The sequence below is a fragment of the Myxocyprinus asiaticus genome, chromosome 10 (genome assembly GCF_019703515.2).
Source record: "Myxocyprinus asiaticus isolate MX2 ecotype Aquarium Trade chromosome 10, UBuf_Myxa_2, whole genome shotgun sequence".
Classification (NCBI taxonomy): domain Eukaryota; kingdom Metazoa; phylum Chordata; class Actinopteri; order Cypriniformes; family Catostomidae; genus Myxocyprinus; species Myxocyprinus asiaticus.
In genome coordinates, this window is record NC_059353.1 from 42,630,001 (window position 1) to 42,655,401 (window position 25,401).

A 25,401-nucleotide genomic window follows, 5' to 3' on the forward strand; every position below is an offset into this window, starting at 1 on the left:
AGAGCCCTGAATTATGCTGTGTGATAACAGTAACATGCCACTGACCAACAGTCACCCTTATACTTTCCTTCAGAAGGTAACTTTAAGGCATGGGTGTTGTAAGGAGGGGACAACGTTGTCCCGGGGCCTGTGGTGAGACTAATATATGAGGAACTATAACAGAAAATATTTCGTATTTTTAGACAGTTTGACTTGTTTAACTCTGAAACCAACATATTTTCAGACCCCTAAGACACTTAAATTAAAGAGCATATGGATATTATGAGTGTAGACTCCCCCTGCAAGCAACTTTCATGCATTAAAGTACATGTTAATTGTGATGTGTCCATTGTGCTGGTAGTTATATGGTGATTGGTGATTGATTACTCACCTCAGTCACCACCTACTTCAGGTCAAATGACAGACTCTCGCAACTGAGGGTACATACTGTATGCTGATGTCATATGACATCACACTGACTACAACACTCCTCAGGCACTACCCTCTCATTTTCAAGCTAACTATACATTAGAAACAAATCACACTGAACACCAATGAACTGCCTGTATAAAATGTTAAAGGGTTAATTCACCAAAAATAATGTCTGTCATTATTTACTCACCCTCATGTTATTCCAAAACCGTTTGACTGTTTCTTTTCTGTGGAACACAAAAGGAGATGGTAGCCAGCATGTTAGCCAGAATGCAGCCCTTTAATCACCATTTACTTTCATCATAAGGAAAAAAGATGCAATGAAAGTGATTGGTGACTGAGGCTGAAATTCTGCCTAACATCTCCATTTAAGTTCCACAGAAGAAAAAAAGCAATACGGGTTTAGAACAACATGAGGACGAGATAATGATGATATAATTACTTTTTTGGGTGAACCATTTCTTTAAGGGTCACTGTAATTTTATTGGGAAAGATAAGACTTTGGGTCAGATAGGGTACAATGAAGCTAAAGGCACACAAAAATTTGCTTTTTTTATGGTCACAAAGTGTATCAATATTGAAAGAAAAAAAAATATCTTTTTATTGAATACTGATGGAGCAACATCATTTGTGTGAAAAGAAATATTAACAGAAGTTTGATTTGATACATTCTTTTTTTTTTTTTTAAAGGTGGCAAGGTAAATTTGGGGTAAAAGGCCCCCAGAGGGGTTATGGTGATATATTGTAAATATAGGGACAATAATTATTGGGCAAAATTTGTCAACTTAGGCAAATACTTTTGAGACAGCAAGATAATGATTATTCAAAATAACTACTTCAGAAAGGGGTGCACCATTTTCTGTTAATTTAAATCACGTTTGGCATTTCATAACATCCGAAGTATTTTATAAACAAATTAATCTCCATTGTGATTGGAGATCAATGTGAGCCCACTTTGAACATTTTTCATAACAAATCTATTTGCCCCACGTAAGAAAAACAATGTGTTTAATGGGAGCCTTTAGCCCCTGCAACAGGGGGGCTTTTTACTCCAAATACTAACCTTTGACTAATTAGACAGCTATTAAAAAAAATTATTTTGTCTAAAAAAGTTTGATAATTTCAGAGATTCTCATTAGCTACATAAATTTGCAACATTTTAAACATTATTAAATATTAGATCAAATTACCTCAAAATCAAATTTTAGACATTGCACGCAATGATCTCATCTCGAATATTTTGCAGTGTATAGAGACAAAAAGGTGTTAAGGAAAGTACTGTGGTAGTTTTTGTTACTGTTTAGTGTTTTGGGAGAATATAAAATAAAAAGTGCCTTTAGCCCTGTCATACCCTATAAATGTCTGTTCAGAAAAATATTTTCATTTAAACAAGATCATACCTACATGAGCAGTTACTCTAAATTCAATAATGAATATGGCTAGAAACATTTATATTGTTAGTCATGAAAAGTTCTATACATATAGTGAAATATACAGTATCTAAAAAGAAACATTAACACCAAAACCTTGGGATGTAAAAGTGACATTTTTAAAACACACATGAACTCATAAAATAAATAATTTAATTGTCAAGTGTTGAACATTTTGTTTTGTTTTTCCAAAACTGTAACTTTAAATAACTAAAAACAGACCAGGGCTTCATTAGCATCAGACAATGGGAATTGTAGGCATGGTATAGCAAAAAGAAAAGAGCTGCTACTTACATAATAAAAAAAGCAAAAAAATACACGTGAATTTAATACATATTGAATTTGGTTCATGCAAAAACAACACTGTTATTTTGATTTCAGTGTTCATATTCGAAATGAAAAAATATGTGCCGTTTCTTTTGTGCTGGCCCAGTGCAGGTGTTAAATTAGCATATTTTATGTATATATGTATATAGTGAAAACACTGTTTTAAATGTGTAAATTTTCTTTAATTACCAAGACAGTTAATTCTGTGCAGCCCAGTGGTTAGGTGACATGTGAAGTACAATAGCTTGAAAAGTGGGGTCCACGTCCATGTGCTTTTCCTTGTTAATAACTGTGTCCATTATAACAACAGCAGGTACAGGAGCCACATGAGGAAACAGAGAGTGCCAAAGCAGGTGTGCCAGTCCAGCTTGACAGTGTCTAAGTCAGGGCTGTTGTTACCTTTGACCTGTAGCATGGAGCTGGAGGAGACAGTGGCTGCTGAGTTAGAGGCAGTGACCATATACTGCCCAGAGTCTCTCACTGCAGCACTCTGAATGAACAACACATGCTTGCCTTCTTTATGGGACAGTTCTATGTGCTCATCATTGACCAGTTTGTGTCCGTTCTTGAACCTAAAGCAAAGAGTGAATTGTCATGTCACACAGTCACACCACAGCAACAAAAAAAAAAAAAAAAAAAAAAAAAAAAAAAAAAAGAGGCACACATTAATACACACTTAATGGAGGAGCAAAATTAGGAGTAATGTTAAAGCTGAAGGTCAATTAGTAGTTAAAGAATAATTAAAGTTAGCCATGGAAGGTATAAATTAAAATGTTAGTATATATGGAATTTATGTGTGACAGTGGAACAAAATTAAAAATGTCAAATGATACATTTAAGATAAAAATTAGTGGGGAAAAAGTCAAGTTTTCTCAACAAACATGATGCATGCGGTGAGGCGAAAATGTGTTATCTTCACTTCAGTAAATTGTTTTCTTAATCAGTATATTTTTGTCTTTCTTTCCAGACTTGTTTTCAGAGACTATATCTTGAAGTGTTTATTTTTCTTACCCCATTGGTAAATATTTATTTTCTTGTTTTAAGCATAATATTCTAGCAAATTTATGTAATAATGTGTTTGATTAAAATGAGAGAGAGAGAGAGAAAGAGAGAGAGAGAGAGAGAGAGAGAGAGAGAGAGAGAGAGAGAGAGAGAGAGAGAGAGAGAGAGAGAGAAAAGCAATTTGCCAACAGGGTTACAAAAATCTTAATTCATAACATATTCTCTGAAAATAAATTGCAGTAACACTTTACAGTGAGGTTGCATTTGTTAACTTTAGTAACACAATAGTTACCACGAACAATGAAAAATACTTTAACAGCATTTATTAATGTTGGTTAATTTTAATTTCTATATATACTAATGCACTTTTTTTAGATGTTTCACATCTTAACATTAGTTAATGCAATATTAACTAGCATGAACAAATGATAAACAATATTTAGTAATACTGTAGTATTTAGATAAATTAACATTAATCAAGATAAGAAATGCTGTAAAAAATCATTGTTCATAGTTCATGATAACTAATGCATTTTACTGTAAAGTGTTACATTATTACATTTTATACAAATTTGATTCTCAAGTAAAATGTACAGTATCTTGTTATAAAGATGTTTAGAAAATAATTGTATGCACTGTTGGAAATGCTGTTTCTAAAGCTACACTGCATGTTTGCTTTGTGATCTAATTCAGTTTTTGAAAATCTGAATATCAAACAATACTTGTCATGTAAAAAGAACTTAAAAAGTTTTTAGATATACAGTAATATAATTTAGATAATTAACATTCTCCTCTATATATTGAAGAAATAATGGCCAGTTTATCCTCCTAAAAGCAAAACAATGTTATAATTTATGAATCAAGTTTGTTATAAGCCACCCACCAGGTTAATATAGGCTCAGGACATCCAGTGACTTCCACCTCCAGGGTCACCGGAGAGCCCTCCACAACTGTGGCATTAGACAAGGGTTTGGAGAAGTTAAGGCCCAGGCCAGCTGCCAGGTTGCCCATAGCCTTTTTGGAAGATGCCCGTCTGATTTCCTCTCTGATGACTGTGGGCTTGCACACATCAGAGTCCTGCTCTGTGGTTAATGGGGTTGGGGTAGCATGCGTGCTATGGGACCGAGCACTACTGGAATCATGCACACTCTCTTGTATCTCGGTACGACTTTCATGCACTGAGTAAAGAGTTTCACTGCATTCAGTGAGGCTGCCTGGTGGTGGGTTGCCACATTTGCTCTTGAAGAGCAAGCTGGAGATGGTATTGGACACAAGACTGGGGGCAGGCACTGTTAGGGGGCTTTGAACAAAGGAGGAAGACTCTGCTCTGAACCTGGCCCCCAGACCAGTGGTGGGAGAGGGGTAGCTCTCGGCCTGGCTAGAAATCCAGTCCCGCCTCTGGTGTAGGGTGTCCCCATACTGGGAGTGGGACTGGTGGCTGTGCTGGTTAACACGGAGGCTGTGCGAGCTGACGCAGTAGCCATCATCCAGGTCATTTTCAGACTGTATAATGTTGGATTCTGGAGTCTCGGATAATGGAGGCAGGGAGATGTCATCAGGGGAGGTGCATTCGTATTCGTCATTGGAGAGCGATTCCTCAGTGAGATGGTCTGGGCGGAAGTCACCTTCAGGTACTGGAGATGCTGGCTCTGGTGTTCCATGTGGCAAAAACTCCTCCTCGACAGAGTGATGAGCTGCAGTCTTTGGAAATAAAACCACACATACAAAGTTAAAAGAATAACCAATCTATTAATCTTGCACTAATTAGTATGAATAAAATTTTTGGTGGTTATAATTATTGAGTCATTCCAAGAAAGAGTGCCATTTGAGTCCACAAGTGCACTAAATGCAAAAATGCTCTAGTAAGTGTTTTGCTTAAGCAGATTAATAAAAAATTAATTACAATATAAATGTATTCGATCAAAATATTATTTTACGTGATGATGGTGTATTTTGTCGTAGACATTTTAAAGGAGTATATATTCAATTTCACATGTCTGTATAGCTAGTTATCTATTTAAAATATGTAAAAAAAAAAAAAAAGATATCCACTACTTTGCTATGATAAAATGTGTAGTGGATTCCACCTTGTCACATAACATAGACAGGAAAAACTGTATATTTAAAGTGATAGTTCTCCCAAAAATGAAAATTCTGTCATTATGTTCCAAATCCATATGACTTTCTTTCTTCCATGAAACACAAAAGCAGATGTTAGGCAGAATGTCACCCCTAGTAACCATTCACTTTCAATGTATGGAAAACAAACGGAAGAAAGTAAGTCATACAAGTTTGGAATGTTTTTGTGTGAACTATCACTTTAACTCTTTCTCCTATTTATAGAAAAGTCATATTGTTGATCCTTAATACTAATGACCGGAGGCCATAACCTTGGTAACAGGGAATGCAGCAGCCCTTTTGGCTTGTAATGTTGCACCCTGTCACATGCCCATCACGGAATGAGTCTTTTCCAAAAATTAGTGAGCTGCTTCGCTGTCTCCTGCCTACATACTCTAGGCAGCAGTCTTCTCTGGCAGCATCCTAACTGAAATGGAGCCTCATAAGAGACCGATTTGGAACAGTCTTCATAGGTAGAAACTCTGGGACATTAAAATAGCTCTCCTCTCGCGCATCGCACAAGACTCGACTCGCAACTGATTTCAGTACAAGTGACGCGAAAGGAATGACATTTGGGTAAAATACACTCACTGAGCATTTTATTAGGAACACTATGGTCCTAATAAATTGCCCGACATGGTATTCTCCTGTTGTAGTCCCTCCGCCACAAGGTTTGATGAGTTGTCATTCTGAGATGCTATTCTGCTCACTACAATTGTACAGAGTGGTTATCTGAGTTCCCGTAGCCTTTCTGTCAGCTCGAACCAGTCTGGCTGTTCTCTGTTGACCTCTCTCATCAACAAGGCTTTTCTGTCCGCAGAACTGCCACTCACTGGATATTTTTTGTTTTTGGCACCATTCTGAGTAAACTCTAGAGTTGTGTGAGAAAATCCCAAGAGATCAGCAGTTACAGAAATACTCAAACCAGCCCGTCTGTTACCAACAAACATGCCACAGTCGAAATCACTGAGATTACCTTTTTTTCCCCATTCTGATGGTTGATGTGAACATTAACTGAAGCTCCTGACCCGCATCTGCATGATTTTATGCACTGCACTGCTGCCACACGACTGGCTGATTAGATAATCGCATGAATAACTTACAGGTGTACTGCTGTTTCTAATAAAGTGCTCACTGAGTGTAGTCAGTCTTCTATCATATTAAACACATTTTTATCGATACTTTCAGTACTGAATGGATTATAATTATATTTATATTCAAACTGTGTGCCTCAATGAGCTCCCTAGCTCCCTGTGTCATGAATCAGTGTATCGTGAACATGAATTCAGACACTGGTAAGGGTGTTGATCCACAGAACATTGAGACACTATGACTCAATCACCTGCGACATGAGTATGAGGTCGCACTTTTAAACAACTGTTATGTATTAATTAGGAACACTGCTTTATAAATGACACTCTCATGTGTTTTCGTTGTAGATCTTAAAACGTACAGTGTTATTATTAAAGATAAATCACAAAAGAAAAAATTAATATACAAAGGGGTGTATTTTTAATCTTTTTTTAACAACTTTAATATTTAAAAGTTTGTTTTTCTTTTATAAACATTATAATGAATGATAATTCTCTTTAATAGAGAAAATAAGGCTTTGACATCATATATTTACATTTGGGCTCATCCTCTAATGATTTGAGTGACTTCAGAAGACCTGACCACATTTCTGGTACAGTAACATAGTGAGCAACGATGCTCCCTGATTTTTACAGTGCATTCTGGGAATTATTAGGGACGTTTCATTGTACTGGAACAATTTTGCGATTGGGACAGTCTTAGAAATGGCCGGCTCCCTGATTAGTACTCTGACTACTGAAATAGGGAGTTGATTCAGACACACCCAAAATGTACCTTTCTTCATCCACCATCTTGGATTTATTTTTCCACTGAGCTCATCACGGTGCATTCTGGGATCGTCTATTGGCCAAAATGAGATATTTTAGGAGGCAGCATAATTAAGATACCTACCTTTTGGAACAGCCTTCACGTCGGGAGCACACCTATGATGTCTGAAAGTGCTGCTGAGGCAGCTCACTTGGTTTTGGAACAGACCCAATATCTCAACATATTATTTTATAAATGAAGCTTGAAATGGCACAATGCAATTTATTAGCACTTTAAGACTTTACTTTAAAAATCACCTTTCCAAAATGAAAAAGGCACCTGCTTCATAGAATGACTCACTTGTGTCAAAGGAGGCCCACCTTGGAATCTGAGGGTGGATGAGGTCTAATAAAGCCCTTATAATTGTCCTCAGAGTTGGTCTTCTGAGCAGAATACTGTTTCTCTGCACCCTGAAACTGTTTTTGGATGTCTGTGATGCATGATGGATCTCGTGTAGGTGGTGATGAGGGAGGAGAGGGAGGTGGGATTTCTTGGGAGTCCCTCTTGGCTTGCTGCAGAATGTGACTCCTATCTCGCTCCACAGAGGAATTGTTCACATTAACAGTGTGGATGTGAGTGAAGGAGGTGTGCATCTCCTCTTTTCTCTCTATAGTAGACTTGTTTGTGATGGTCTCCAGCTTGCTGGTCTTGGAATAGGCCTCCTGGGTGCACAGTCTGATCTCTGACAGCACCTTATGATGCTCTGGATGAGGTTTGTCTGGCAAATCTTGGCTTCGTGTCTTGCGAAGCTGAGGTTTCTTGTTTTCTGGATTCTTGTTGATAGGTAACTCTTTAGTACAGTGTGGGCCTGTCATCTCAGGAGTGTGTCCACTTTCCTTTTGCTCAGGCTGAAAAAAAAAACATGAAGAGTTAATAAAAAGAAAAGCATATTTGTAATTGCAAGTTTTCACACTGTGCTTAATCCTGGATTAACCTCTTTTTAAACCCAGGGTTAAAAGGATAGTTCACCTAAAAATGTAAATTCTGTCTTTTTTTTTCTTTTCATTTTTTTTTTTTTTACCGATCCAAATGTTGTTCTTCTGTGGAACACAAAAGAAGGTGCTGGGCAGAATGTTCAGTCTCAGTCACTATTCACTTTCATTGTACAGAAAAAAGATGCATTGAAAATGAATGGGGATTGAGGCTAACATTCTGCCTAAAGTTTATTTTTGTGTTTCACAAAATTAAAGTCACATGGGTTTGGAACAAGGTGAGTAAATGATGACAGATTTTACATTTTTGGGGTAAACAATCCCTTTAAGACCACATTTATCCCTTGGTTAAGCAACATTTCACACTTGTAATTTTGAAAGGTGGTTAACTGTGGTGATGGTGGCTACTGTATGCAGTGTGACTTACTAACCCAGGGTAACCAAAGTATGAATAGTGTGAAACATGGAATAAGATAATGGACTGTGTTAACAATTTCAAGTGTAAAAAGTCCAATAAAGTGTTAATCATGCTTACAGTAGTGTCCCGTTTGTTGTTTTCTTCATGTGTTTGAGGTTGTTTCATGGTCTCCAACTGCAGAAACAGAGCAGAAGAATGTATTAGTATGTTAACCAAAAACTCTCATATCAATGTACCAAAAATGACTTTTTTATCCACCTGTAGTTTGGCCTCAAGGTCGAGCAGTCCATTTGACAGTTCCTTTATTGATTCCACAATTTCATGGTGTTTGTTGATTGTCTTCTCCATATATTTTTTCCCTTCTTCTGCACCTATATTAAAAATATCCATTAAATGTTCTGGGGCTGAGAGGTGACCAACAACATTACTATTACAACTGTTAATAATAATAAAAAATATAATGATATTTCAACTATTATTATAATTATTATTAACTCATGTTCTGCTTGGGGTCTGAAAGATCCCATGGCCCTGTTACCATCGAAGTATCAGGTTGATATTTCAAGATATTTCTTTATCTCATGATAATGGATTATATCCTAAATTTTAACTTGATAACATGTATCAAACATCCTACATGAAAACATTTCATATAACTTCTGTTTGGGGTCTCAAAAACCCCATGTACATATAAAACATGAATAAATCCAATGAATTTTAAAAACATTAATATTTTCTGATTGATGTGCACAATGCAGAATTGTCTAATTTATGTCTAAACTCCTGCCTTGGAACAATTGCCTTGTTTAATTTATGTTTTGCTGGGTTGAAAAAACCCAAACTATGTATGTATAATGGAAAACACATTTCTAAGTCACATTTCTAAAAAAGAGCATGCCTACTTGGTGATACCACAGAGGATTAAAGCTTCAAATATTATGGAGAGAATAATTTCAAAATTACTATTATTATTTTTACTCTGACATAATTCTCTATAGGGTCCCAAAACATAAAGACAGTAAAGTCAATTTCAACAGAACATGGGGATTAAATTCACTTTGTGGTCATTGAGATGGTACAGAATAATTTCCTCATACAGTATTTCAGTTTCTCACCATGTAACCGCACTGCCAGCTCAGTGATCTGGCTGATTCTCTCCTCTTGCTGTGGGATTGTGGGCCACACAAACTTTTCGAATTGTTTGTAGAGAGAGCTGACTGCTTCCTTAGTCTTACATTGAGAGGAATATTTACCCACACGTACAATTGTGGAGCTTGCCTCGTCACACCAGAACTGATACTGCATTTAAAATGAAAGGTGAGATGAGAGACTATTTTCAGAGACTATTTATAACCATTTTACTGTGGTACTGCTTTGAAGTCAGACATACAAGTGACAGCAAGGAATATTAGTTCTGTTTTATTTTTCTGCAACGCTATAATTTGAAAGATCTAAAAGTAAATAGAAATACAAAACTTTGCGATACAGAATATTTCCAAATACACAAAGGAGATTTTAGGCAGAATGTTAGGGACTTACAGCCTCAGTCATGTCCCCATTCTCTTTCATTGGATCTTTTTTCCATAGAGTAAAAGTGAATGTTGACTGAGACTATCAGTCCTTTACATTTTGCCTAACACCTAATTTTGTTTCCACGGAAAAAAAGAAAGCAATAGGGGTTTGGAACAAGATGAGGGTGATTACATTTTATTTTTGAGTGAACTAACACTTTAACATGTAATAATGTGGCTAAATTTTGATAGCAGCCAGTAATGTCTCACAATATATAGTATATTCCTAGTGCATTCCCACCTCCTCTAAGGCTTGCTGAAGCTTGACATTTATATCCAGGTTCTGTTTGTACTCCTCCACCGTCCTGTCAAAGTCGCCCACCTGTCTCTGTAGCTCATTTAAGGTATCCTCAATCTCTCTGAGGTTGTTGCCAATTAAATGCTTCTCACTGCTACTAGATACCTTCAGAGTGAAGGCTTGAAGCTTCTTCTTTAAAACCTGCAAAAGATATTAAATACAATTTAACAAACAGACAACTTTCAAAACAGTTAAAGTGGGAGAGATCTCATACAGGTATGATTTAGTATGTACTGTATTTAGTCACTGCTTAATGAAGATTAAAAAATTTAAAGTTATTAAAACGAGAACATGTAGATTAAAAATTGTGTCATTACCTGTAGCTTTTCAATGTATATCTCGATTTGCTGGATCTGATTTTTCACCGCCTTTAAGTTTCTCAACTTCTCATTTTTCTTCACATAGTTGAATTTCAAATTGTTGAATTTCTTCTTCAGATCTTTAAAGGACTCTCTCAGCTAAAATAAAGCATTTAGTTAGAAAAATGTACAGTAATTATTGTTCAAGCAAATCATGCAGAGAAATGTCCCAAAGTGCATAAAACTATTGGTGAACTTAAGTGAATACAGTATATCTATCTATCTATCTATCTATCTATCTATCTATTTTTCAAACAAGTTTGCCAAACATCCCCACAGTCTGCTGATGCTCAAACAAACAGAACGATGTTTCGATGGTGCCACAGAGCCACAGTGTTTACAGGGAAAATCTAATTTATTGTTTGGAAATCCAAACAAATGTTTATCCTCTTTAAAATGTTGATTATGGTATGTGTAACCAAATATTTTAAAGATTAAATGTGTATGGATGTGGGAAGATCTCTAGAAGAGGGCAGAATGGGGTTGTGCTGAGTCCTGGGGGATTATTTTAGAGGGATTAAAGGTTGGAGCAGTGGATGATTTACAATGCAGATCCATTTCTGTCCAGACTGTTAGGCTTTTAGTGTTGAGTCTCCAAATGAAAGGCTCAAGTGTCGCCAAAAGACAGCTGCAGCGCAACTCAGAGAGCCAGATATAGAGCTCTTGTAACCGTCTTACTGGAGTTTCTAGTGAAGCCCAGATAAAGGGAAGGGCACAGAGGGATGTTAAATTGATAGTTTACCCCAAAATTAAAAATCTGTTTACTTACCCTCATGTTGTTTCTCACTTGTATGACTTCCTTTCTTCCATGGAACACAAAGGAAGATGTTAGTCTTAGTCACCATTCACTTTCATTGCATCTTTTTTCCATACAATGAAAACATTTCCTTTTGTGTTCCATAGAAGAAAGAAGATTATATGGGTTTAAAACAACATGAGAGTGAGTACATGATGACAGAAATTTCATTTTTGGGTGACCACACTTAAGTCTTAATGGTGACTCAAATTGTGCTCGGTTAAGATTTACAGTAGCAGCTGTTGGTCAGGGGATATATCCTATTATGAGGTGTACGGCAAACCACATCTCACAGTGCAATAAAGCTGTGAGTCAAAGACAACCATGTTGACTAATTGTAGCTTCATTGTTAAATAGGACAGCAAATGCCAAGGCTGCCTAAACCTGCCTAAGGGATAGTTTACCCCAAAATTGTATTTTTGTTATCATTTACTCACCTTCATATTGCGCCAAACCTGTCTGAGTATCTTTCTTCCATGGAACACAAAAGGAAACTTTAGACCGAATATTTAGTCTCAGTCACCATTCACTTTCATTGCACCTTTATATATATATATATATATATATATATATATATATATATATATATATATATATATATATATATAAATGAATGGTGACTAAGGATGTCATTCTGCCTCAAATCTTCTTTTGTCTTCCATTGAACAAAGAAAGTTGTACCGGTTTGGAACAACGTGAAGGCGAGTAAATGTCCTTTTAGGGTGAACTATCCCTTAAAGATTTCAGACTGCAATTTTACTAAACAACTCATCTAAAAATCGAAACCAGCCAACATGGCTACAATGGAACCGAATCAGATATCTATATGGTAGTATATGTAAGCTTCTTTAAGCAGTAAACTGCAGCAGTGAGTGGACTTAAGAATTGGTGGCGAGAGAAATGGTGTCACATTTCCTTGCAGATGAACAGCAGCAACTGTCCTAGCTCAAATGTTTACTAATGCATATTAATGAATGGATGGTGGTGAGACTGGCATGACTGACAACATATGGTGAATCACATGGACATTAAATTAGAAATTATGTTGAGTCATGCCCATTAAAGGTTTAACCACCTTGTGTTTATATCAAGAATATGTTTATCTGAAAAAAGAAAGACATTTTTTAAATTTTGTTTCTTATCAAGTTAATTAGGAACATATGCGTACATAACTCTCTCAATATGTATTTTCATTTGTAGACTTCAAAAGCAGCTTTCAAATTTCTAGGCTCCCTTTCAGATGCTTTAGACATTATTCCACAATGAATTGCCAGTCTTAGATAAATGCATCGGGCACAACCTAAGTATGGAACTTGGACACATTTAATTAATTTTCACATTAAACTAGAACATTGAAAGACTCAGTATTGCCAGACAGTGTACTGTGTGCAAGTACTGTACAGCTACTAAAAATGTCCTTGGTCTATTTAAACTCTTGCAGCAGTCATGCACTGTAATAGCATAGCATCTCATAACATAAGTGACTTGAATATCTGTTTAAGAAGCCTAGGATTCTCAAAGGTAATAAAACACTGGTTTACCTAAAGAGTACCATGGTTAAATGCTATCTACATTTGTTTTGTTTTCTTTAGGTAATGTGTTACATAATAGGTTCTTCCCACTATTGTCATAATTAGTTTATGCTATCTATCCATCTGTCTGGAGAGTGTGACACTCCTCTGCATTTAACACAGCACCCAAAACCTTGCAATGTGTTATGGTCGCTTCCAACTTATCATTTCAAAAGGTCTAAACCTGTGTTGTGTGCTAATAAGGAAAAAGGTGAGATTATTATCCACTAGAGGGAGACAGAGATTACAATTTTATTACAATCTTAACAAAAGTCTTGGAGGGGATGTACAGTGTGGCCCAAAAGTCTGAGACCACACTGACAATCTGGCAACAAAATGTAACACATGGAAAAATGGGTTTATGTGAATGACATATTTAAAGGAATAGTTTACCCAAAAATGGAAATTTTCATATTATTTATTCACCCTCATGCAATCCCAGATGTGTATGACTTTCATCTGCTGAACACAAATGAAGATTTTTAGAAGAATATCTCAGCTCTGTAGGTCCATACAATACAAGTGTCCAAAAATCATATAAAGACAGTATAAAAGTAATCCATATTACTCCAGTGGTTAAATCCATATCTTCTGAATCAATATGATAGGTGTGGGTGAGAAACAGACAACTATCTAAGCCATTTTGTACTATAAATTCTCCTTCTTGTACAGTAAAAAAGGACTCAAAATATTAGTTCACCCAAAAATGAAAATTTCTCATGATTTACTCACCTTTAAACCATCCCAGATGTGTATGTCTTTCTTTTCTTCTCCAGCAGAACCAAAATGAAGATTTTAATAAAATAATGATGGTCTAAAAGTTATATTTAGGCAGCATAAAAGTAATCTACATGACTCCAGTCAATCAATTAATGTCTACAGAAGCAAATCGATAGGTTTGTGTAAGAAACAAATGAATAATTAAAACATTTTTAAATTTAAATCATTACTTCCAGCCAGCGCTGGGATGCTGTTTGAAATGACCTAACTCTCACGTGACGTTTGTTCCTCTGTTGAAAACAAAGCCGATGCTTCTGACTTCTCGCATGAATGTGCCATCACGCTTACGTCACGTGACAGCTCCATGATGCGTCGACTGCTAGCAGGAAGCATTTTTTAAAAGTTAATAAAGTTTTAATTATCGATTTAGTTTTTACACAAACCTATCGATTTGGTTCAGAAGACGTTAATTGATCGACTGGAGCCTAAATATGCCTTTTGGACCGTCAAACAGCCAGCAGACTGATGGCACCCATTCACTTGCATTGTATGGACAGAGCTGAAAAGTGCTTATACAAATCTTCATTTTGGTTCTGCTGAAGAAGGAAAGACATACTGGGATGGCTTAAAGGTGTCAATCATGAGAGAATTTTCATTTTTGGGGGAACTATTCCTTATAATGTTGATCTGTTTCTCACCCACACCTACCATATCACTTCTGAAGATATGGATTTAACAACTGTAGTCGTGTGGATTACTTATATGCTGCCTTTATATGCTTTTTGGACGTTCAAAGTTCCGATCATTATTCGCTTGCATTGTATTAACCTACAGGGCTGATATATTTTTCTAAAAATCTTAATTTGTGTTTGGCAGAAAAACAAAGTCATCCACATCTGGGATGGCATGAGGGTGAGTAAATTAAGAGGGAATTTTCATTTTTGGGTGAACTATCCCTTTAAGAGTGCACTATTTCTGTCACTCAATGAAGCACACAGTATGCTTACTGTATTGATGCACTCTCAAATCATGCTGAGATAACATGGATCATCAAGTTTTGCACAAATGTGTGGAGTTCTTTTCAACTTGAGTGCATGTAGTCATTAAAGCAAAAAGGGGACATAATAAATCTAAAAAAAAATCTGAATGTCATGTTAATTCTTTAATTCAACTCGTCACTTACTGTAAATTATACTGCTGATAATAGAATTTATAAACTAAAAATAGAGAAATGTTAAATAGAAGCCTTTTCTCAGACTTCTGGACCCCACTGTTTGTTTATGAAATGATTTTTGGAGCCTCTCAAATAATTAAATATTATAAACAATATTTTACAGACAATGTGCATTTTTCAATCCAACAATACAAATATATATAAAACCTGATCTGGTTTCCTGTGCCCTGGGAGGCCTGATTGTAATCCTGGGGATTGATTGTTGGATTTATGTGGGGTGGTGGGTGGGAGGCAGTAAGTATGTGATAAGAGTGGAATCCTTCCTCATATCTGAAGTGACTAGAGACATTTGGCAGAATCCCTCAGTCAACACAGGGGGAGACAAACTTTGGAGTCCACAGACTAAATTTAACAAGGACAGCCAAGCTATAAATAATTCAAGAGACAAGAGAAAGCTACATAAGCCAGACACAAGTGTTGGATTTGTTGGCAGGAAAATAAGTTAAAGCATCTCTCAGAAGAATGACAGAGATCAGGGCTGTATCTAAATCCTTCTTCATATAGTTAATATCATGGGAAATCAAATTTGCCTTGAACTTTTGAGATTAAAGGGATGTACTATGAAAACATACTGTAACCGTTAGAACTGAAAACTTCCTCCACAGTGAAAAAAAATAGCATTTATTGAATCTAAGCTGCAAATACAGCTAGTTACTTACTTCTGAAATTTCAGATGTCAGACAGATAATTTCTTATAAACACATAACCATCAACATTTACATGCCAACGACACAAATATGTGTTCAGAATCCTTTAGAATTGTATTATTTGGTATGGAAGCCTTTTGCTCTCTCAAAAACAAGTTTGAGCAAAACCTGCTGATCCAAGTTATCCCAGCATGATTTCACAATATTCCAAAGAGCATCTTGTGTGCCTCAATGGAAGCAAAGAAATCTGACCTTATGTACAAACTAGTTAGCATTGCCAATGTCACAAATTTGTTGATTAGTGGCCTAGAAATTGTACAGAATCTAAAATATTGCTATTATTAATGATTAATTTTATGTTATAACGTTTTTAAAACATTTTTAAAAATCTTGTTTATTTTCAGGTTTAAATTTTGAATTTCAGATTTTCAATATGTGGACTTTTAAACAGTAGACTATGTGATATGACCCCTTTAAATCAGGTAATGAATTCAAGACCTCACACTGACACCGTCAAAAACAAATCACAGTTTAGGAGCATTCATTTTAGTGTCTTTCCTGAAATGTGTTGATTAGTTCACAGTTGCTTTGAGATGTACAGTAACTGATCCAAACCCGAAAAACAAAGACAATACTCACTTCACTGATTTCTTCTTTATAGAGACAGCAGTGGACATTGATCATCAAACCCTCTTCACACTTGTTGGCCTCAGCAATCCAGTTTTCGCTTCCTCTCTCCAACCTTTCCAGCTTCTCCTGTAACCGCTGCACTGACAACACCAGCACACGCTTGGAGCATGAAGGTGGAAAAGGGAGACAGATGGTTATTTGTGGCACTTTCATACAGTTTTCATCAAAGCTCAAGTATCCGTCTAATGGACCCTTTTCACATTTAGAACATGGAATTAAGCTATAGCTTTATATAGGTAAACTTCAATAGCGGTGAATGGGAGGCCACAGCAAATATTATTTGTGCTGACTGCAAAAGAAAAAATCGTGTATTACGCTTTCATGACTTTCCAAATTACGGCAGTCAGAAGAGAGAGAAAGATGCCAAATTGACTAACTCCTCCAGGAGCTGTATTTGAAACCCTGTCACAGCATAGGTAACTCATTTTTTTCTATTTATTTTTTTTATAAATTCCAGAGTAATATAAAAAAAAAAAACTATAAATGTATACTAAATAATAATAAAAATAAATAAATATAAAAAAAAAAGTTTGCTAGATTTACTCTGCTAAATAAGGCGGAAACGCATCATCACAGGCTGTGAAAAGGGTCCATTTTGAGCATTAATATATTGTAAAAAGACCCCATGAAACTGCTTGATGAGCAGTTTTGTCCCTTCTATTGAAAAAAAAGAAGTTGGGGCAGGACACATCAGAGGACTCATCCCTCCTCCCTTTATAATGTACCTTTATACTGTATACATACAGTATGTTGGCTAGAATAAACAGAATAAAATAAATGATTATTTTTAAATGATTAAACTACACAATTAAATAATGAAATTAAGACATGATGCTACAATCTCTACTACTGCATCTAACTGATGTCACATAGCTTGTTCAAGGGTGTGTGAATTCTGCAATGAGAGACAAAAATCTTGAGTTCAGACTTCAGAGAGTATGCCAGTGGTTAGCAGATGTGTATTAGCACGGGGTGCACATTTTTTGCAATTCGATTAATTTCACCTGTAATGTAATATGTTGCCATTAACATAAAACCTATTCTGCCTCAGCTTTTGCTTCTAGCATGTAAGGATATTTCTCTTCCTAGGCAGACATATAGCAGCATATGTGGGAAGCGGCAGAGGAGAGGGAAGTTTAGCGCAGGGAGGTGTTTAGAGAAAATCCCCATTGAAATTGCAATAAGCGATTCTTTCATTACTCTCTGCTGGTTTCTCGTGACAGAAAAAGCATAAAACAGCTATGTCAATTTAAAACATTATTTAATGCAATCAAACTACAGCTAAGACTAATAATGGGGTCAAAATGACATGGCTTGTAAAATTGGGACAGTCCTGGTTTTAATTTGACATCTGGTCACCCTAGTTCTCTTTAAGCATTTTATTTTACAAAAATTTGGATATGCCCATGAGTGCAAGATGCAATATTTTTGGTTTGTTTTCCAAAAAGAGAATGACTGTAAATTTTAAATGAGTATATATGCTAAAAGAACATTTTGACAAACCAATTTTGACAAAGTCACAAAACTCAAATTTAAACCGCTTATACAGACTCATTTCTAACCTAAAAAAAGATGTTTCTGGTGCAGGTATAAGGAAAGATAAGGAAAGGCAGAGAATGCATGGCATGAAACATAAGATATTGTATTTGAAATATTGCAAGGTAATCAGCTCATTTCGCACCGACTGCTGCACAGTGCTGGTGATGTCTACACCCAGGGAAAGAGCAAGCTTGTACAGATGTCGAATGTGCCTCTGCCTCTCTTGGTGCTGGGTCAGCTGTGTCCTGGCCTGGCTGGCATCACTGAACACAGTCACTGGTTCCGTCTTTATTAAGCTATCTAGCTGCAAATAAAAGAAGCAAACACAGCCATTATTGTTTTGGGCTAATATTACTCTACATGGCAAAAAGTATGTGAAAACCCACTTCAAATTAATGGGTTTGACTATGCCACTTAATTAATGGCAGTAAAGGCACATCTCAATAGTAAGATATACAATGACAAATTATAACAACATTTTCATTTTAGATGAACTATCCCTTTAAGTAATTTTTATTATGCTGATTCTGATTTTGAAATCCATTACACTGTACATCCATTACTTGCTCCATCATTTTTAGTCACTTTGACCCAGAAACATTGAGTTTTATGCACTTACATAAAAAGGCAAGCCTTAGCCAACATTGAAATGATTATATTCCGACAACAGTTTGGAGTAAAAACAATAATTATATTGTTTAGAAAGCTGAGATCTTCCTTTCTTATTTTAGTGCATAAAACTCAAAATGTGTTTCTGGGTCAGAGTGACTCAACGTTATGAAGCAGCCTTTCTTGAATTCTTTAGGGTTCTGGTGGAAATGGAACTTTACCTCTTGATAAAGCTGATGGAATTTGACGGTCATGCTAAGAACAGTTTCATACTCTCTGATTTTATCTCTGACATGCTGATGCAGCTGAAGAAGCTCAGAAACTCTCTCATTCTTCTCTTTGACTGGTATTCCTTTCAAGGCAAGCAGCTCGGATGTCTTAACCAGGAATTCTATTTCTGCATTCAGTTGCTATGAAGTGTTTTAAATTAAGGTTAGTTGTGAAGTTGCTCAATCAGATCAGATCAGATCATAAACAGATCAAAAAGGTTTATCTTACTAGGAACTGTGGCTTTGCAGAGTAAAAGTTCTCCTGTAGCTTTGACACAGACTGGGGATCTCCACCCAAATCAACTTTTGATGCTGGAGCAAAGATCTCCTCCATTGCTCTTAAGTCACGAAGAACCTGCAAGCAAGTAACAAAAAACAGAGGGCATCAGGTTTCACAAAGGTTGTCTCTTGGAGCCTGGGTAGCTCAGCGAGTATTGACGCTGACTACCACCCCTGGAGTCATGAGTTTGAATCCAGGGTGTGCTGAGTGACTCCAGCCATGTCTCCTAAGCAACCAAATTGGCCCGGTTGCTAGGGAGGGTAGAGTCACATGGAGTTACCTCCTCGTGGTTGTGATTAGTGGTTCTCGCTCGTGGTATGTTGTGCGTGGATTGCGGAGAGTAGCATGAGCCTCCACATGCTGGGAGTCTCCGCGGTGTCATGCACAATAAGCCATGTGATAAGATGCGCGGATTGACTGTCTCAGAAGCGGAGGCAACTGAGACTTGTCCTCCGCCACCTGAATTGATGTGAGTAACTGCGCCACCATGAGGACCTACTAAGTAGTGGAAATTGGGCATTCCAAATTGGGGAGAAAAGGGGATAAAAAAACAAATACAAAGGTTGTCTCTTAGTAACTTTTTTGTTGGAAGAAATAAGTCTCTTTAAATGGTCTAATAATTAATAACAACAACATGGAGCAACATTTTGTCTTGTATCACATCCCATGAAATGCTGTTCGCAACCCATTTTACTTCTGTATTTTGTTGTATTTCTGAGTGAAACAGGACATTCAATGAAACAAAACAAAAAAAAAAAGAAATAAAAATGTAGGGTGGGACTTGATTTTATTCATTACAAATAGACTGGATTGTAAAAAATGGTGTTACATTACAGAATGGAGCCAGGTGGTTAGAGGGGAAGGGTTTAAAAGTAAGAGGGATTTGTAACATCAGCCAAAAAGTTCTTTCAGAGGTAGAGCAAATTATAACATTTTGATAAAACATTACAAAAACATACTTTTTTTTTGTTTTTTTTTGGAATAACTTGCATGTATGAATTGTGCACAGTAAGACCAGGAACTTGCATCAATAAAGTAAACAGGGTCACACATTGACTTCAGTGTTTGTACTGAGTGTCTCAGAAGTTACCTTTTTGAGTTGATCCTTAATTTTTTTCCACTGCTTCTTTACAGATTTGATCTCACTATAATGAAGTTGCCAAGATGTCCACAGATCAGATAGTTCAGATTTTGTCTTGGTCAGGGTCTCCATATGTTTTTCCACAACATTTCCTGCCACTTTAATATTCAGTTTCAGGTTGCCACTGACCTGCGATCAGCATCAATCAACAAAGCAAACTTAGGGTTAAAAAGTATTTAAAAACCTCAGTTTACGTATGTTATTATACAGTTGGTCAATCCAGGGGCGTAGCACCAAATTTTGGCCCCCCTGACCAATTTGGTTTGTGGTGGGTTTAATATCCAGTATAAACAAATTATTTTTGTTAGTTTTTCATCATATTGGTTGCATTTTAGCTTTTGAAAATTTGTAAAATTCAGTATGAATTTACTGAAACTGCATTTATTGTGTTGCATGTTTATAGTTTACATGCATAAATTGTTCTAATTACAATGATTTACATTGCTACTCAGAACACGATACTGTGATACTGTCTCTTTAAATAGACAATGGCATCCGAATGCAACAAAGGGTGTATATGTGTTTTTTGTTCCACACATATTCTTTTGGTGGATTAATGTGAGGAAAATTTCACATGTATTTCATGGTGTTCTGGAGAAAAATAACATTTAGGCATCATAGATAAACATCTGATGGTAAATTCTGCACTGAAGTAAAATATGTTTATACAGTAGATGCGTGAGTAGCGGCAGATGTTGACAGTTTGATTTGAATTGTGAACGTCACTTTATTAAGCAAGCATCTGATTGTTGTTCACTGTTTAATGAAGAGCATGTAATGATGCAGTTGCTAACAATGTTCCGTTTTATTTTCTCACCAAAAGCAATTTTTTTCTCGCATTTGGCGCATGCCAAGTGTTAATTTTGGACTAACATGGGAGGAGATAAGGAGATTATTAGGGAACTCCCTATTTTTACAGGTGGAAACCAGAGTCTTACGATGTTTATTCCAACCAATAGCATATTATTAATATGTACAGTATATATATACACAGTGCATCCGGAAAGTATTCACAGCGCTTCACTTTTTCCACATTTTGTTATGTTACAGCCTTATTACAAAATGGATTAAATTCATTATTTTCCTCAAAATTCTACAAACAATACCCCATAATGACAATGTGAAAGAAGTTTGTTTGAAATCTTTGCAAATTTATTAAAAATAAAAAACGAAAACAAAAAAATCACATGTACATAAGTATTCACAGCCTTTGCTCAATACGTTGTTGAAGCACCTTTGGCACCAATTACAGCCTCAAGTCTTTTTGAGTATGATGCTACAAGCTTGGCACAACTATGTTTGGGCAGTTTCTCCCATTCTTCTTTGCAGGACCTCTCAAGCTCCATCAGGTTGGATGGGGAGCGTCGGTGCACAGCCATTTTCAGATCTCTCAAGAGATGTTCAATCGGGTTCAATTCTGGGCTCTGGCTGGGCCACTCAAGGACATTCACAGAGTTGTCCCGGAGCCGCTCCTTTGTTATCATGGCTGTGTGCTTAGGGTCGTTGTCCTGTTGGAAGATGAACCTTCGCCCCAGTCTGAGGTCCAGAGCGCTCTGGTCAGGTTTTCATCAAGGATGTCTCTGTACATTGCTGCATTCATCTTTCCCTCGATCCTGACTAGTCTGCCAGTTCCTGCCGCTGAAAAACATCCCCACAGCATGATGCTGCCACCACCATGCTTCACTGTAGGGATGGTATTGGCCAGGTGATGAGTGGTGTCTGGATTCCTCCAGATATGACGCTTGCCATTCAGGCCAAAGAGTTCAATCTTTGTTTCTCATGGTCTGAGAGTCCTTCAGGTGCCTTTTGGCAAACTCCAGGCGGGCTGTCATGTGCCTTTTACTGAGGAGTGGCTTCTGTCTGGCCACTCTACCATACAGGCCTGATTGGTGGAGTGCTGCAGAGATGATTGTTCTTCTGGAAGGTTCTCCTCTCTCCACAGAGAAATGCTGGAGCTCTGTCAGATTGACCATCGGGTTCTTGGTCACCTCCCTGACTAAGGCCCTTCTCCCCCGATCACTCAGTTTGGCCAGGCGGCCAGCTCTAGGAAGAGTCCTGGTGGTTCCAAACTTCTTCCATTTACGGATGATGGAGGCCACTGTGCTCATTGGGACCTTCAATGCTGCAGAATTTTTTCTGTACCCTTCCCCAGATCTGTGCCTCGATACAATCCTGTCTCGGAGGTCTACAGACAATTCCTTGGACTTCATGGTTTGGTTTGTGCTCTGACATGCACTGTTAACTGTGGGACCTTATATAGACAGGTGTGTGCCTTTCCAAATCATGTCCAATCAACTGAATTTACCACAGGTGGACTCCAATCAAGTCGTAGAAACATCTCAAGGATGATCAGTGGAAACAGAATGCACCTGAGCTCAATTTTGAGTGTCATGGCAAAGGCTGTGAATACTTATGTACATGTGATTTTTTTCGTTTTTTATGTTTAATAAATTTGCAAAGATTTCAAACAAACTTCTTTCAAATTGTCATTATGGGGTATTGTTTGTAGAATTTTGAGGAAAAAAATTAATTTAATCCATTTTGGAATAAGGCTGTAACATAACAAAATGTGGAAAAAGTGAAGCGCTGTGAATGCTTTCCGGATGCACTGTAAAATGATAATATGATGGAATATCAATGAAGCCTTTCTGTGGGTCCCTCTCCAGTGAGGGCCCCTGTTACTCAGGTCCATCATTACCCACGGTCCGACGCCCCTGGGTCAACCCCAAGATTTGTACACAGGTTTGCAAAGATCATCGGTTGTGGAGCTTGCAATATAATGCCCTGCAAAGTTTCCTACCATGTTAGAGGAGTTGATGAAATTGTTGCCTAGGTCCTGCATGGTGAAAAAACTCTGCAGAAGAGACTGCCACTTAGCATCCAACATTTCCTTTATGGTTGCACATGTTCCTTCATTCTCCTCCTCTTCTTCTGTCCTGTTCTTGTAGCATTCCTGCAATGTTCTTATCTGCTCTTTAACCTGTGCCAGCACACAAATATCTTCAGTGGAGCAATGGTAAGCTCGCATAAAGAATGGAATATTGCTCTTTTTTAAACTAGAAAAAATACTTTAAAGGTATAAACAGAGTAATAACCACACCTCATCAGCAGAGCGTAAGAAGTCCACATAGGGTCTGAGGATCTCCACATGTGTTGAAATGTCCCTGACCAATGTTTTCATCTCTTCTGCCAGAAGTGAGGCTTTGTTAGACAAATCGACTGTCTCTGAGGATTCCAGCCCCCGCAGCTCCTTTATAAAACCAGCTATAGCCTCGGATTCTCTCATAACATCCTGCTGGACAAACACACCATCCAGAGAAAGAAAATTTGAGATGAGAAGACAAACATACTTGTGTCTTGAATGTTCTTGAACTTTAAGCCACTTTTACAAACATTTTTAGATGTAATAAATGGCTAAATAACATCATATTGTAATCTGAGTGTTGGTATGGATGATCATGGCATCACCTGAGACTGTGAAAGGAGCTCAACATGTTTGTTAAGAGTGTCCTCAGCCTCAGTTAAAGTTGAACCAGGCTCTATGCTGGCAGAGAGGGCACCGTTGCTGTTCTTAATCCAGGCAGAGACCTGGAGAGATTCAGAGGAGTTTAAGGTAAATAATTATGACAAATTATCTGTGCTTTTCAACAAGAGAGTTACAATAGTAAGGCTTTACCTAAGGTGCTCAAGCAAATGAGAAAATATCTATATCTAAATATCTAGGGCAAAATGTCGTTGAATGTGTTAAAATGTGTTAGTTGCTTGTACAGTACAGTACATGACATCACAAATGTCCAGGTCACATTTCCTATTGAAGATAGATGAATAAAATAAAAAGGTAATTTTGACTTCTCTTACAAATATGTGACTTTATTTCTCACAACTGTGACTTTATATCTTGAAAATACAACTTTATATCTTGCAATTGTGACTTTATATCTAGGAATTTCAAGTTTATATCTCGCAATTTCAAATTTAGATCTCGCAATTTCAAATTGATATCTCACATATTTCAACTTTTTATCTCACAATTGTGACTTTATCCCTCGCAACTGAGACTTTATATCTCACAATTTCGCAATTATTATAAGCAATTGCAAGAAATAGTCACAATTGTGAGATAGTCCATAGTGAGATAGTAGATTTTTTTTATTTATTTCGTAGCGGGATCAAGGCACTATACATTTCACCCCAAAAAATACAGTAACGTAATATTTTCTTTTTATTTCATTCAGCATAATTAAAGGAAGTACAACAAGTTTTGTTGATTTTGAGATTTTATTTTGCATGATGGTAATGAAAATGGGGTGGGTGGGGGCTGGGGGGTACTTAATTTTCATGAAAATAATAAAAATTCCACTGTTTGCTTTGAGAGGCCCATCCAGCCTGACACAACAACATTGACCAAACCAATAAAGTGACTTTGGGGTGAGACCGTTTGTTGGTTTGACCAACAGCAGACAGGGGGCATATTCAGAAAGAAGTTTGAAAACAATGTTTATTTATGCAGGTCCATTTGGTGATGTTAGTTGCGCAGAAATGACACACACTTTAAATATGACAAGTATGTTTTCTTGGTGGGTTGCTTGAGATCACCCTCAAATTTTATTTCTGTGTGTGTACAGAGAATACCACTTTTTTTATACCTTATCCACCAGTTCTTCAAATGCAGTCACCAGTTGCTGTCTTTTGCCTGTGAGAACTTTGTGGGCGTGGCACTCACGACTCAGCACCTCCACCCTCTCTTTGATGTATCCAAGCATCCTTTGCAGCCCTCCGACTTGGGCACTAACAAACAAATACACACACATGCTCCATGGATGCCTGGTACTGCACAGGACATCACAAGCCTGTTATCACTCCATTGACATACTGGAATCAGAAAATCTGCTGTGATAGGGTCTATTTTTTTAGCACACTGTAGCATCTGCTTTTTGTCTTCTCACCTTTGCGGTTTGAGCTTCTGAAGTAACAGCTGACCTCTCTGAAGAGCCTCAGTGGAAGCCTCTTTTATACTGCATGAAATTTCTTTATGTTTCTTCCCCAGCTCAGGTAACGACAGAGCTTGAGTCTTCAGGTCTTTAATAGCAATTTCTATGGTGCCCAGCACCTCAAACGCCTGGAATAATAATAATAATAA

At 37.0% G+C, this 25,401-nt stretch overlaps 1 protein-coding gene across 2 annotated transcripts in view; it reads right to left on the reverse strand.

Moving 5' to 3' along the window:
• Positions 1-25,401, reverse strand: part of ccdc141 (coiled-coil domain containing 141) — a 48,288-nt gene that overhangs the window by 1,686 nt on the left and 21,201 nt on the right. The window contains exons 8-25 of one of the 2 annotated variants that reach the window (XM_051709106.1): positions 25,208-25,380; positions 24,908-25,049; positions 23,730-23,849; positions 23,362-23,553; positions 23,062-23,241; positions 20,211-20,390; positions 19,070-19,195; positions 18,793-18,981; positions 18,105-18,266; positions 16,373-16,522; positions 10,724-10,864; positions 10,350-10,547; positions 9,653-9,836; positions 8,796-8,908; positions 8,655-8,711; positions 7,508-8,035; positions 4,054-4,871; positions 2,568-2,740 (exon numbers count right to left, since the gene is read on the reverse strand). In XM_051709106.1, coding sequence (XP_051565066.1) covers positions 2,568-2,740; positions 4,054-4,871; positions 7,508-8,035; positions 8,655-8,711; positions 8,796-8,908; positions 9,653-9,836; positions 10,350-10,547; positions 10,724-10,864; positions 16,373-16,522; positions 18,105-18,266; positions 18,793-18,981; positions 19,070-19,195; positions 20,211-20,390; positions 23,062-23,241; positions 23,362-23,553; positions 23,730-23,849; positions 24,908-25,049; positions 25,208-25,380 — 3,826 coding nt within the window. Of the gene's footprint in view, positions 1-2,567; positions 2,741-4,053; positions 4,872-7,507; positions 8,036-8,654; positions 8,712-8,795; positions 8,909-9,652; positions 9,837-10,349; positions 10,548-10,723; positions 10,865-16,372; positions 16,523-18,104; positions 18,267-18,792; positions 18,982-19,069; positions 19,196-20,210; positions 20,391-23,061; positions 23,242-23,361; positions 23,557-23,729; positions 23,850-24,907; positions 25,050-25,207; positions 25,381-25,401 lie in introns of both variants that reach the window. The other variant, XM_051709105.1, reaches the window with a different exon arrangement.